A 13656-nucleotide genomic window follows, 5' to 3' on the forward strand; every position below is an offset into this window, starting at 1 on the left:
GGTGGTCGACCTTCTATCACCGGATGGAAGGAGGTGGAACCGCGAGCGAGTAATGGAGATGTTTACCCTGGATGATGCTTCATATATCTTGCAGATAGCGGTGGATGGTGTGGGTGTAGACGACTATCTTGCATGGAATTATACAATGAATGGTGTCTTCACAGTGCGATCAGCCTATCACCTTAAAATGTCTACAGTTAGAGCAAGATCCGGACAGCCGGAGTCTTCTAGCTCAGCTAACAAGCACAAGGGCTATATAGCGTTATGGGACATGAATGCACCGTGGAAGGCTAAGATTCACCTGTGGAGACTTATTTCGAATGGGTTGGCTGTTGGTTCAGAGCTACATCGCCGAAGGATAAAACCAGGGGTCTTTTGTGTCACTTGTGGAAGAGAAGAAACTATTTATCATCGATTTTGGGCGTGTCAACATTCTGTTCTTTTTTGGCAGCTATTTCACTCAGAGAAGGGAGTTATGGTGGCGATCCCACCATGCTAGATGGACTCCCAGAGGGAGGTAGCATGTTGGGTACTTGAGTGGCTGGCGGGAGCATCCGATGAGGAGAAGGAGGCGACAGTGCAGACTATATATGGCCTCTGGTTGGCCTGGAACGAAGCAAGAGATGGGAAGAGGATCAAACCACCGCATGAAATATTGGCCACGGTCCTGGTGTGCACCCTCCAACGAGCCATACACCAGTTCAGAGACAGGTCCAACAGTGGGAGCCGTCGGACGAGGGGTGGATCAAAATAAACACGAACGGCGCAACCTCAAGAACGGGTGACAAGGCGGGTGGAGGAGTGGTGCTGAGGGATCACATGGGGGCGTTCAGAGCATGCATGTGTCATCACTTCCCCAACATTGTTGATCCCGAGATGTCGGAGATCCTGGTGTGCAAGCAAGCTCTTCACGTGGCAAGAGAGATCAATGCAGAGAAGGTTCATGTGGAACTAGATTTTCAAGGGGTGGCGAATATGCTGAAGCAACAATCAAAGAATCTCTCTGCGTCTGGGTCGCTGGTGGAGGATATCAAGACTTTGCTGAAGTCGTTTGCTAAGTTTAAGGTGTCGTGGGTTCAGCGTTCTGCAAATGTTGCCGCGCATAAGCTAGCTAGAGTAGGAGTAGGCGATGAACTTTGTAAGGTTTGGTTGGGGGCTCCCCCAGACTTTATTCTTGACGTTCCGTCGGATGAGATTCCGAACTTTGTGTTCTAAATAAAGGGGCAACTTTGACCCTAAAAAAAGATATGCATATCAGAATGGAAATTCAAAAGTGCATTATTTAGAAACCAATGCTTTGTTAGCAGCAACACTGCAAACATCAACCAGAGAAGGCAATGCTCACGCATAGGCAACGGAAACAACAATCGCCATGAGGGGGGAATAGCGTTGTGGTGCCTCCCGGTGGCCGCGGTCTGCTTGGGTGTCGCGTCATCGACGACATCCGGCCCTGCAGCGGCAACGCCGAAGAAGGACAACGTGGGGGAGAAGGACGGCACCGTGGTGGTGGGTGTTGGCCGTGATCCGCTTGGACGGAGCTTTGGGGAGCAACATCCAGGCGTGCAACTGTGGGATATCTGATGGCGAACCCTAAGTGCTCTTGCTCGTGCGTAATCCCGTCCGCTCCGTGGCCCAGAACATCCACCACTTTTTCCCATCAAACCGGGAGAGCGAGTCACAGGGTTACGGGCGAGAAAAAATTAGGACGAGGAGGCGGACGAAAGTAGGAGCGAAACGGAAACCTTGCGTGTTTTAGATATGAGAGATGTGGTCGAGAAATTCCTGGTGGGTCACGGCTGCCGAAACTGCCCCACGTCTTATGTTTATCAAATCTTATTTTATTTTTTAAGTCTGGCCAAATTATATTTTTGGCAATTATTTAATTAACAATTAAAGAACAGTGGGCATTTTGGTGGAGCTTCACTTTTTTTGCAAAATTCAAACTTCCGGATTAAAAAAATCTAAAAAATGTGTAAGTATACAAGGATGAAATGTAGACGTGTATAAAATTCAGGAGGAAATACCTTGAAATGTGACTTGTACCTAATAACAAATTCATGGACTTTGCGGATGAATAGTATCATGTGCTGAAAAGCCCTAGATTTATTTATTTATTTACAGCCCTCATTTAAATGTATTTCGTTCTAAAAATTTACACACATGTACATTATGCCTCTGTGTATTTTTTATTTATTTTTAAATGAAATGTAGAATTATGGATTTTGAAATTTACAAATGGAGGCTTGCATGAAGCTCGGCCTCAAAAACAAATTTCGATAAATTATGATGATTGCATATGAAATGTTATCGTCCCGTTGTATCGATCGGTAGAGTCAGGCCAACCAGGAACGGTAAAAATTCGGAGGCCTGCTGGCCCGGTCGCTCTCGGCAAATTTGACAATTTTGACCTCGGGATGAAATCAATTCACAGAATGAACTGCCCGTGAAACTATTTCACTCCCCTGACCTTTTTGTGCAGCGCCTGCCACGCCGGCGCCACACCCTACGGTGCAGCGCCTAGCTCGGGGGCGTTGCACTCCAGTCCACCGTGGCAGCCCTAGGCCCCGGACCCAGCAGTGAGCGCCTACAAGGTAGGCGCCACACATGTAATGTGCAGCGCCTAGCCCTTAGGCGCTGCACTGTGACTTAGATGTCAGCCGCCCGCTCCCCCTTCCCCCACCCCACCCATTCGTTCCAGGAGGAGTTACAGAACAGGCGCGCCGGCGGCTTCCTCCTCTCCCCCTCTCAATCCCCTCTCCCAAATCCTTCAGATCCGACGATTTGACCCGTGCATTTCTTCACCAATCCATCCTAGAAGGTACTCTCCTCCGATCCCCTTCTTTCTATCCATACAAAATATGGTATTTTGAAGATTTGAGGAATCCTTGTTTGATTTGATTAGATTTGAATCTTGCATGTATTAGAAATTTGCATGTATTACAACCCTTGTTTGTTTGATTTGTGGAACCCTAGTTTATTTTATTTTATTGAAAAGATATGGTTGGATACATAGATTGACATGTTATTTCTATGGAAAAGTTATTTGTATGAAGTAGGCCTAGTTTAGTTTATTTGTACTGAAATTATACTCGTATTGAGAAGAATGATTTGTATACATATGCTTTGAATCTTGCATGTAGTAGGCCTACTTTAGTTTTTTTGAATTGAAAAGATAATCATGTTGACAAGAATGCTTTGTTGAAATTGTTAGGATGGTTTGGCTTCTCGATGATCATTGGGACAAACAACACCGGTCGTACGCTATGTCGGTGGAGCAGCGGGTAATACTGAAAGTGGACGGTGTTATGAATTTCGTATTTTTTTTCAAACAAAAATGCCCCATATGTAATGTTATGATTTGTTTGTTTGTAGGAGCTTGCACCTCTGAAGCTTCGGTCTCACGGGGTCACCCTTGGATGGATGCGCTATGATGAGCGGTACACACCGTATGTAAGGGAGGCAGGACTTCTCCCTTTCATTCAGTTGGTCCGCCGGTCGACGCCACCCAACAATGTTGTAGCACTCACCGCGCTTATTGATCATTGGAGGCCGGAGACACACACTTTCCATCTTCGGACCGGGGAGATGACCGTGACGCTCCAGGATATTGCTATGATCACCGGTCTTCCTATCGATGGGAATCCTTTATGTATGAACACCGATTCTGATGGGTGGCGCGCACAGATGCATGCCCTTATCGGTATGGTTCCTCCGGAGCCTCGGGAACCAGAAGCAGAAGATAAGAAGAAGGAAAGAGTCGTAGCCGGCGCTACTTTCACGTGGATATCATCGAACTTCAGTACTTGCCCTGAGGATGCTAATGAGGACATGGTGAAGACATATGCTCGTGTCTACATGTGGTACGTGATATCCAGGACTATGTTTGCTGATGGCACATGCAAGAATGCTCCATGGATGTGGCTGAAGGCGTTGACCGTCTTCGATAGCAAATGGAGTTGGGGTTCGGCGACACTGGCTTACTTGTATCGACAGGTATGAAGTTGTTTCCTTTTCACTTCATTGATACATTATCAATGCGCTCTTGCGGCAAATTTGACCATGTTCTCTTTTATGTGCAGTTGGACGAAGCCTGTTGTAGGCACACTGGAGGTATTGGTGGTTGTCTGCTCGCACTTTCCATATGGAGCTGGGAGCGTTTGCCGGTTGGACGACCGAAGACCGTGAAGTACGAGGATTGGGACGACAAAGACGACCCACTACGGCTCCCCACTGACCGTTAAATGAGACGACGGATGATCCCTCGGTCATGTACAAGTTGTACAAGAGCGAGCTGGACGCGATCACGCCTGAGCAGGTGAACCGACATTGCATAAGTGATTATCATGCTTGTATCGTAACTCAATATCAATTTTGCATTCAATCCCATTTTGCAGGTGGAATGGAAGCCGTATGGAAAAGGAGAGAGTTTTGGTAACCCTATGGAGTTCAGGCTGAATCCGATGTGCACTAGGGATAGGGATCTCTGGCATATGCGGTGCCCACTGATATGCAACTGGGCGGTTGAGCTTCACCTGCCACATCGGGTGTTCCGCCAGTTTGGTTTGTTCCAGCCACACCCGCCGGAGTGGGAGGACACGGACAAGTTGCTACACGCGTAAGATATAATTAACCTTGAGCACTTAGCAGCTTCTCGACGGTTTCGATGATGCTAATATTATGTTTCTAACTTGCAGGTTGGATAGGAAAAAGCAGCGGAAGATCAAGGATTGGGCCAACCATCACAGGAAGTATGTCGTGCAGTTCGCTCTTAGTGTGGAGCAAGTAAGGGCTGGAAAACGAGCCCAGCTTCGTGAGCACTGCCCGATCGCGTTCAACAACTATCTCACATGGTTTCTTGCAAGTACCCGCGTGGAGGTATGCAAGCCGGCGTATGCTGAGGAGATTCTGGAAGAACCCACCATTTTTGATGAGGTAGCCCAGCACCAGTACAACGCATTAGTCAGGAAAGGCAACTCAGTGATCCCTTCAGCTCCAATGATGAACTTTGTGGTTAGCCCTTTTTGCTTTTCCATTCGCACTATTCACATCTTCGCTTGCCTAACACTTTGATACCGTTTCTGTTCATAGCGTGCCCAGATCAAGAAAGCAGCTGATGAGACCGAGACTATTCTGGAAACAACCCCGGCTGGCAAAAGCGATGGGGAAGGTGCACTTCGAGCATTCATTAAGGTTCACATCTCCTTCAAACTAGCACTTAACATATGTTGCTACGTTCCATGTCTCATTCACTTGTACATGTTGCAGCGCCAGGGCCAAAAGTTAAGGCGGCTATCAAACCTTTTCGGTTGTCGTGACCCCGAGTATGTATCACCGGAACGGTCTAGGTCGGCGACACCATCAGATCCCGCTTCGGGGCAGGGCCATGGTGAACCTTTGGAGGATGAGGATGTGGGTGTGGTCACCCAAGAGGTATGGCATGACGATATATATCCATTTGTTGATGCATTGCTAACTATATCCTCACACACGGTCTTTCCATATCTTCTGTTGATGCATAGGTTGCTGATGATATGACCGTGGGGACGTACCAGGCTCGGTCTGCATACGAGTTGAAGCCTAGGAAGGGAATCAACAAGTACACACCTGAAGACTTCACCCAAAGAGGCCAAAGAGGCCAAAGGACGGTCGACACCTCGCGGATGGCGGCTTTGGATGACTATTTGGATGACTATGTAGATGACGTGGAGGAACCGGAGCCGGAGCCGGAGCAGGTTCCTCTTCCTAGGAAGGTGAAGAAGATAAGCGTCAAGAGGAGGGAGGAGCCAGCAAGCGCGGAAAGCACTAGTCATCGTCCTTTATTTATAATGTTGAACTTAGAGTGGAATTTGTTGTGTCGTTGAACTTGGAGTGGTGGTAGCTATTAGTAATGTGGAATTTGTTATGTCGTTGAACTTGGAGTGGTGGTAGCTATTAGTAATGTGGAACTTGGAGTGGTGGTAGCTATCAATTGCGATGACCGGCCTACAATGTTCGAAAGCCCTCACACATTGCTCGAACGCCCAAAAAGCACGGCCAAATACTCTGACTTTCCTTCCTTCATGAACCGTTGTTTGGTGCCCATGAGGCTCGACCACATGAACCATGCCCGGGTTTGTCGCGGCCATGGCTAACAACAACCTAGGGATTCGGTTGTATGCTTCCTCCCATGTACCATACAACATCTTAAATGTGGCTTGCTTCGCCTTCCATGCCTTGCCGTATTTCACCTTGTAATGAAAGATGGCTTTCACAAGATCAATGACATGTTGGACGCTCATTGTTGGAAGTGTGGATATTGAGTTGGAGAGCCTGTAAGCGATGAACTCGGACGTGAGTTGTTTGTGGTCTTGGCACACAATCTTGCCATCCACCCTTTTGCCTGGGCACAAGTGAGTTGGCACACAACTCACTAATGCCAAGTTGGACCTCCTTTCCATGGTCTTGCACGCACAATCCACGGACATATTTCATCTTCACATGCACATGCAACCGTGTAGCGCACATTGACGTCCGAGTTCACCACCTTGTGTGGACGATAATGCGTAACCGAGTAGTTGTCGAGCCACATCTTCAATTCCAACAAGGTGTCGAACTTAGAACCTTTAGCAATCCGGTTCTTGTCGTCTACCAAATCACGGTGAGAGCTTGGCCTAACCCCAAGAGGTACACATTGGCCACCATCTACCACGGCTTCATCCGCGAGACTAACATCCTTGAACAATGTAGTCCGATGATCCCGACCAAATACCTTCTCGAAAGCTTCGGCCTCCTTCACCGTGAACCCCTCCGCATCAACTTGTTCATCGGGACCATCGTCATCCGAGTCCGATGCATATGCACGGGAAAAAGGGATGGAATGGTCCATTGTCTCTTGCAAATGATATTTGTCGAGATCACCCACATTGTTGTCATGGAGATCAACTTCATTGTCATCGTCTGCATACTCATCATTGTCCTCTTGCAAAGCTTCATCTTGGTTGTTTGTAAACGGGCTCAATGTTGGCCTCACTTCTTGGGTCAAAAGAGGTTCAACAATTTCATCTCGCTTCAAGGGTGGGGGGCTACTAGCAACCAAAGGGGAGGGGTTCCGGTTCAAGTCCAAAGGCAAACTTGAATCAACCTTCTTCGTTGCAAATAACTCAACAGCCTTGTCTAGTGATTCGGCCACCGTCTCCTTGTATGCAACCCAACGTTGCTCCGAGTTGACATGCATTGTCTTCCAACGGATGTGCATTCCAAAACCAACATTATGCCTTCCCTCCAACTCAATGATATCACTAGGGTCCATCCAATTCAAATCTTTCCTAACTTGTTGCAAGAGCTCCGCATAGCTAGGAGTACTATCAAACACCATGTCAAGCTCATCCGGGTCCAGTTCTATATTGCCTTTCAAAAAGGCGGCTTTGTCCCCATGATGAACAAACACACATGTTCTTCCCATCCCTATAAGCATTCAAATAACACAAGGTAACATTGCTTCCATGAGTACTAATCCAAGGATAAACACGGAATACAAACCCTAATATATATATCAAACAACAACCCTAACCCTAACCTTAACCCTAACCCTAACCCTAACCATAACCATAACCATAACCCTAGCCCTAAACCTAAACCTAACTCTAGCACCAACATAAGAACACCCATAAGAATAACCCTAGCATACTAACAAAGCCTAATCATAGAAATTGGCAAACAAACATCTCATATCTCCATGCAAATCTCTAGATCCAAACAAAACTAGGGTTTCCCCAAACTAGCAACAAATGAGCAATGGGAGAACTTTACTTGGATCAAAACAAGGGGATCGGAGAATATTACCTTGAGGGAGGGTTTGACTTCGAAATCCACGGACAAATTCTTCAAATTTGCAAGATTTGGGAGAGGATTTGAGAGGGGGAGAGAGTGGGAGAGGGGCCAAAGCTCGGGGAGAGAGTGGGAGAGTGTGTGGTGTGGGGGGTGGGGGAGGGGGGCCAGCAAAGTGGCTGGATAAGTCATAGTGCAGCGCCTAGCCGCTAGGCGCTGCACATTACATGTGTGGCGCCCAGCGTCTAGGCGCTGCACATTTCATGTGTGGCGCCTAGCTCGGAGGCGCTGCACTGCTGGGTGCAGGCCCAGGGGCTGCCACGGTGGACAGGAGTGCAACGCCGCCGCGCTAGGCGCTGCACAGTACGGTGTGGCGCCGGCGTGGCGGGCGCTACACAAAAGGGTCAGGGGAGTGAAATAGTTTCGCACCCAATTCATTCTGTGAAATGATTTCGTCCTGAAATTAAAATTGTCAAATTTGCCGTCGCTCTCGTCCTGGCAGAGGTAGACAGGTAGCAGGCATTTCCAGCGATGCCGATAATTACCAGTGTGTATGCTCCGAAAGTCCGAATTTGTGGGCATGTTTGGTGTACCCGGATCACCCATTGCCTCCGCAGAAACGATGCATCCCAAGGATCATGTTTCGTTTTCGCGATGACGTGCGAGCTATATACTCTCTCCTTAATTTTGTTCTCTTTTTTTTTGCCGCATTTCTTCTCAGGGCATGGCCAGTTGTCACCGCACGGGCCACAACGTGCGTTCTTCACAGTGCAGTCGATGGAGGCAGGCAGGCCGGCCGGCCACCTCCTCCATGTAATTTCCCTTGATAGGATCGACGAATCCGACTCCATCGATCCCGGCTGTGAGGTCGCTCTCACCCTCCCTGCTGCCTTGGCCACTCCGATCTCCTTTGGGCTACTGTGACAATTTCATGGGCGCGACGCACCCTCTCGCTCTCCTACCTATAAGCAACTATGCAAGATCCAGCGGAGCGAATGGGCAGCACGACACGTTCGTCGCGTGTACCTGCAGCACACGCGTGGCTCGCCGGCAATGGAGCCTTGTACCCCAACGACTGTGATTAGCTAGAGCTTACGCGGCGACCGATCACGGCACTGCGACAGTGGCAGTGTGCATCGCCAGTTCACCAACGACATGCATAGTCCTGTGTGTGCGGCGTGATCACGTCCGTGGCACTGTAGGTAATTAGTACGTTTGGTGCGGGGAATAGCCGTAAGCTTAGCCATGGGTTCGACACGGACGCGGTGAGCCACATGCAGAGATGTTGTACGATCTGGCACGCCACGGCCTTGTTCCTTCTATCCGTGGGAGGCAGAGATTAGTACGTTTGGGGTGCCCGGCGAGGTAGAGTTTTAGTGGTGCGGTATTTTTTTTATTTTTTGAGCATCAACAACTTTATTTTCTTATATAATAGACATATCGTTTACAACTTGAGAAAGAATAAAGTCAGGGATAATAGTCTCCTAGAATTCAGACGAGCTAGACATAAAAGAGTGCTTGCTAAACTATCAGTGACTGGATTAACTTCTCTGCAACAGAAATAGTAGCCAACACTTGCAAAGTCCAAAGCGAGATGAGTACATTCAACTAACACTGCCACATCCGGACCCATATAATCATTTGCATGGTTAACCGACTCGACTGCAGACATATAGTCAGATTCAATGACCAGCTTGTTGCATCCTATTTTTCTTGCCAGATAAAGACCATTTCAGATAGCATTTGTCTCTGTTGATTCAGCATTGCAAACATGAGGTAAAACCCAAGTCACAGCAACTATGAAGTTCCCCTTGTGGTCTCTCGCCACCGCTCCACTAGCTCCGGAAAGAGTTTCAAGGTGAAAAGATGCATCAACATTTATCTTAACAGTGCCATCAATCGGTTTTCGTCAGGTATGGATTTCTTTCCTGGTAGGTTGATTCAGTGTTGCAGCTCTGAAAAAAACATTTCCAGAACCAGGATTGAGACAGCCGAGCGACTAGGCTCCTGGACGACCTCTCCTTTTCCAATTTGACGCCTTTGCCACCATATATACCACATAGCTACCAAAATTAGCTCTGCCTTTGGAAGTTCATCAATCATCTCGCGGTTTTTCAACAAAATTTATAGAGTAACTGAACCGGACCTGTATTGATCTAGTACACGTTGGACAACATCCTATAAGTCAAGTTCGGTCCATGCCTCCTTCGCTCTTGAAAAATTAAAGAGGGCATGTTGTAAATCATCAAATCCAACCTTACATATTGGGCATCGTGGAAGAACCGGTATGTGACGTCCAGCCAGGACACCTAGGAATGGTAATACACCCTTTAGTACCTTTCATCCAAAATATTTAATTTTCCTTGGAATGCAGAGTAGCCACAATTCCTTCCAGACCGGATTTATGTGCACACTGCCCTGGCCATCTGGTCTATTCATTTGGCCCCCAAATTGATTATTGAACTTCGCATGATACACCGACCGGACCAAGAAAGTTCCTGATCTTATATATTGCCATGCAACAAAATCTTCCACAACCTCAGTCCGAAGGGGAATCTGTACAATTCTAGCGACATCCACCGGTGAGAAGATAGAATGAATGAGATCCAAATCCCATTGACCTGTATGAGGGTCAATCAAATCATGTACCAATGTTAACATAGTTCCTCCTCTTGGTGTAATGACTCTCCTTGTTTCGCTGGATGGGATCCATGGATCTTCCCAAATTTTTATTTGCGATCCTGAACCAACTCGCCATATACAACCTTTTTTAGAAGTATGAATTCCAGCAACTATAATTTGCCAAATAAATGAGGACCCTTTCTTTGGTCCAGCACTCCAGCTTTTAAAATATCACAATTTGGATAATACTTTGCACTTAGAACTCGAGCACACAAAGAATTTCTCGGTTTCCTAAGAATTTTTGATGTGTCAGTCGATTTGCCTGAAGCCCCAAGTCAGAGACGGGCACGCCTCAGTGAGGGATAGAGAGGCCTCGATTGGAAGTACGTAGTGGGCAACGATGTTTCTGGTGGAGATGAGTCAAATATTAATGGTTCAGAGTGTGGGGCAGGCTAGTGGTGAGACACATAAGCAGTGTGTAGAGGGACGGTTGAGCGCAGTGACAAACTAGCGGAGGTGGTATCAACGAGCTGGCAAGACGAGGCGCAACAGTGCCACCGGCTACGGGTGGCGGCAGTAGACGGTTCGGTGGCTAGAGCACACGACCGCGGACAGTGACCAGACACCACACCAAAAACATCCTTCACAACCATAAAACTCAAACTTTATACCTCAAATTCATACTACACATGCAAATAAAACCTACGTACTACATATGTAAGTAAAACTACTCATTGTCGAAGATCTCGACGATCTCCGTGTCCCGGCGCTGGGTAGACGGGCAAGTGCAGAAGCTCGGACACCTCCTCTGACTCCGCCTTCATGTCCAGTTCGATGAACAGCGCCTCCGTCGCTGCCTGTTCTTGCCGGATGAACTCAAGGATGGCGGTCTGCTCTATCATCTTCATCGCTTGGGCGGCCTCGTACTCCGCCTCCGTGTCCGCCATGGTGAAGCCTGTATTCGGCAATGCCTCCTCTTCCGGCTCTGCCGCCTCCTCCTCCATGGGCTCCGGCTCCGGGTCCTCCTGCTCTTCCTCCTCCTCCTCCTCATCCTCCGACGGCTCCTGCGAATCCGGAGGAAGGCCGGCGGCTTAACGAGCAGCCCACCTCGCCTGGATCTGCTCCAGCAGCTGCACCCGACGCTCTAGAGTGAGCATGGCGTAGGTGGTGATTCGGCGCCTCGGCATTGTAAGCGACGGACGGAAGTGAAAGTGCCGGTGGCGGAGAGGAGAAGGGAAAAGAAATGGGACAGGATAGGGTTCTATTGCCGCCGTCCGGCTTAAATAGCCGGTCGCCCCCCCCCCCCCCCCCCCCCCCCCAAGCGGCACGTGTCGCGAAGCAGAGGAGGCGCCCGTCAGACCAGCGATCTCTCCGCGTCTTCACTTAGGCCCTATACATCAATCCGACGTGACGGGCAGTGCCGGTCAGCCCGGATGTCCGGCTATGAGGAGCCCGGTTGGGTGGTCCGATTGTAGATGCTCTTGAAAATTCAAAAAGCCGACTATAGCAAAGGTGACCTTTATTAGTTTTTTTAGACGAAGGTGACCCTTGTTAGTGGTGCTGGCGTCGGTTTAATGGTTTTACCGCCGGCCGGTCGCTCGCGAGGCCAGACGCTAGAGACGAGGGAGAGTATGCGTCGCGTTATGCCGCCGCATGAGTATCGGGCTTGCAACAATAACTGCACGCGTGGCACGGCACACACCAGAAGGAGACATTTCACTTGTACCGGTGGGACGCTGGTGGTGGGTACGGTACGTAGCAAAAATGCTAAACACACGGGCCTGTTACGGGATGATTACGGGCCTTTCCAATAATACTTTTCATCCTCCTGATTTTCAGATGGGTGGGGCCCGCGCGTCCCCTTTAAACCAATCCAATTTTGCCATGTCAACACCAGCCCCGTAAAACGCCCGTGAATGTCCGTGCGTGTAGCATTGTTTAGGTACGTAGTGCTATAGCTCAATCGGGTTAGCACTTGGCAGCATTTCTGTTTCGCTGTCACAGACTACCGCGCCCAAGTTGCACAACTTCAACCTTGTTATTAAGCCATGTCAAAAATACCTTGTTATTAAGCTCTTTCGCAGAAAAATAAGGGCATGTTACCTTATGGCGATCTGAACGTCAAAAAACAAACTTATGACCGTCTGCTCACATTTTTCTCTAAAAAAACTCGAACAGTCTGGTCACTTTAACTTGGGAAAAGTAGGCGTGTGACAGGAAGAGGATTTGGAGCACTGGGCGCGGGTGCTCCACCCCACAATACGAGTATTAAATTCAAAAAAGCAAACAAGGAAAATTAAAAGAAAAACTTAAATTTTGGAATATCAAATTTGGTTGTCCAATCTACTCCCATGTGAAGTTTCATGAAAAAATACCAGGAAATGTACTCAGTAAAAAGACAAAAATTCCTATGTATAAAAAAACTGTATGGATGGATCGCAGGTCAGATTGTATTTTCTTCGCCATGGATACCTTTCCTGGTATCTTTTTTCACGAAACTTCAACTGGAGTAGATTGGGCACCAATGTATGATATCCTTAAATTCTATTTTTTTAATTTTTCTATTATTTTTTAAATTAATATTCATACGGGGTTGGAGCACCCAGGAGCTATGGTGTATTTTCCGCGTGTGACACTCTTTTCCTGCCACCTACCCGACATTGAAATGCTTGATTTTGCTCAAAATTGATGCTTATTTACCGAGGTTCCTCCCTGCCTCGCAGAAACGTAAAAATGAAGTGAAAGAGAGTAGGTCGAGCCATGGAGACGGAGATGCAAGACAAGTTCAGACTTTCTGACGAGGGCATTTTGATTCCCAAGCATATCTACATCAAATAATAGTGGCGGAGGTAGGCAAAAGATTTAGGAGGGCCAAAGGCAAATCTTAAAAATCTGAGGGGGGCAACAACTAATTTTCTCTCAATCCAAGCCTCAAAATTCCTTCATAGTTATTTCAAAGCTAGGGGCCATTGCCCCCCACCCCCCCTGACAACAACATAGGTCCACCATTGCCAGATATGAATAGTAAATTCGAAAAAGAGTTAGACCCATGCTTGAGTGTGCTAGGGGTGTACAAAAATTTATGGACAAATAACATTCGAGGAGCTCTATATAAGAAACAATCGGCTGCCAATGAAACTTAAAAAAAAACATTTTGGAGGCTTTTTTTCTAAAGCTCCTTGAATGTCAGTTCACCACGAAAAATTGCACACTCCTATAGCATACTCA

General features: G+C 47.8%; 1 protein-coding gene across 1 annotated transcript; it reads left to right on the top strand.

The window, feature by feature from the left end:
• Window positions 1–4339: 4339 nt before the first annotated feature.
• Window positions 4340–5571, top strand: LOC120975609 (uncharacterized). Its single transcript, XM_073510086.1, has 4 exons — window positions 4340–4615; window positions 4695–5010; window positions 5089–5190; window positions 5266–5571. The coding sequence occupies exons 1-4, from the start codon at window positions 4440–4442 to the stop codon at window positions 5533–5535; spliced, it is 864 nt and encodes a 287-aa protein (XP_073366187.1). The 5' UTR covers window positions 4340–4439; the 3' UTR covers window positions 5536–5571.
• Window positions 5572–13656: the final 8085 nt, after the last annotated feature.

This window comes from Aegilops tauschii, chromosome 3, assembly GCF_002575655.3.
Source record: "Aegilops tauschii subsp. strangulata cultivar AL8/78 chromosome 3, Aet v6.0, whole genome shotgun sequence".
Taxonomy (NCBI): domain Eukaryota; kingdom Viridiplantae; phylum Streptophyta; class Magnoliopsida; order Poales; family Poaceae; genus Aegilops; species Aegilops tauschii.

Bases quoted from the DNA above. Each gene is read 5' to 3' on its own strand.
- LOC120975609 (XM_073510086.1), top strand. From the start codon at position 4,440: ATGGAGTTCAGGCTGAATCCGATGTGCACTAGGGATAGGGATCTCTGG. The intron at 4,616-4,694 runs GTAAGATATAAT...TCTAACTTGCAG, and splicing joins ACGGACAAGTTGCTACACGC to GTTGGATAGGAAAAAGCAGC. The intron at 5,011-5,088 runs GTTAGCCCTTTT...TTCTGTTCATAG, and splicing joins CTCCAATGATGAACTTTGTG to CGTGCCCAGATCAAGAAAGC.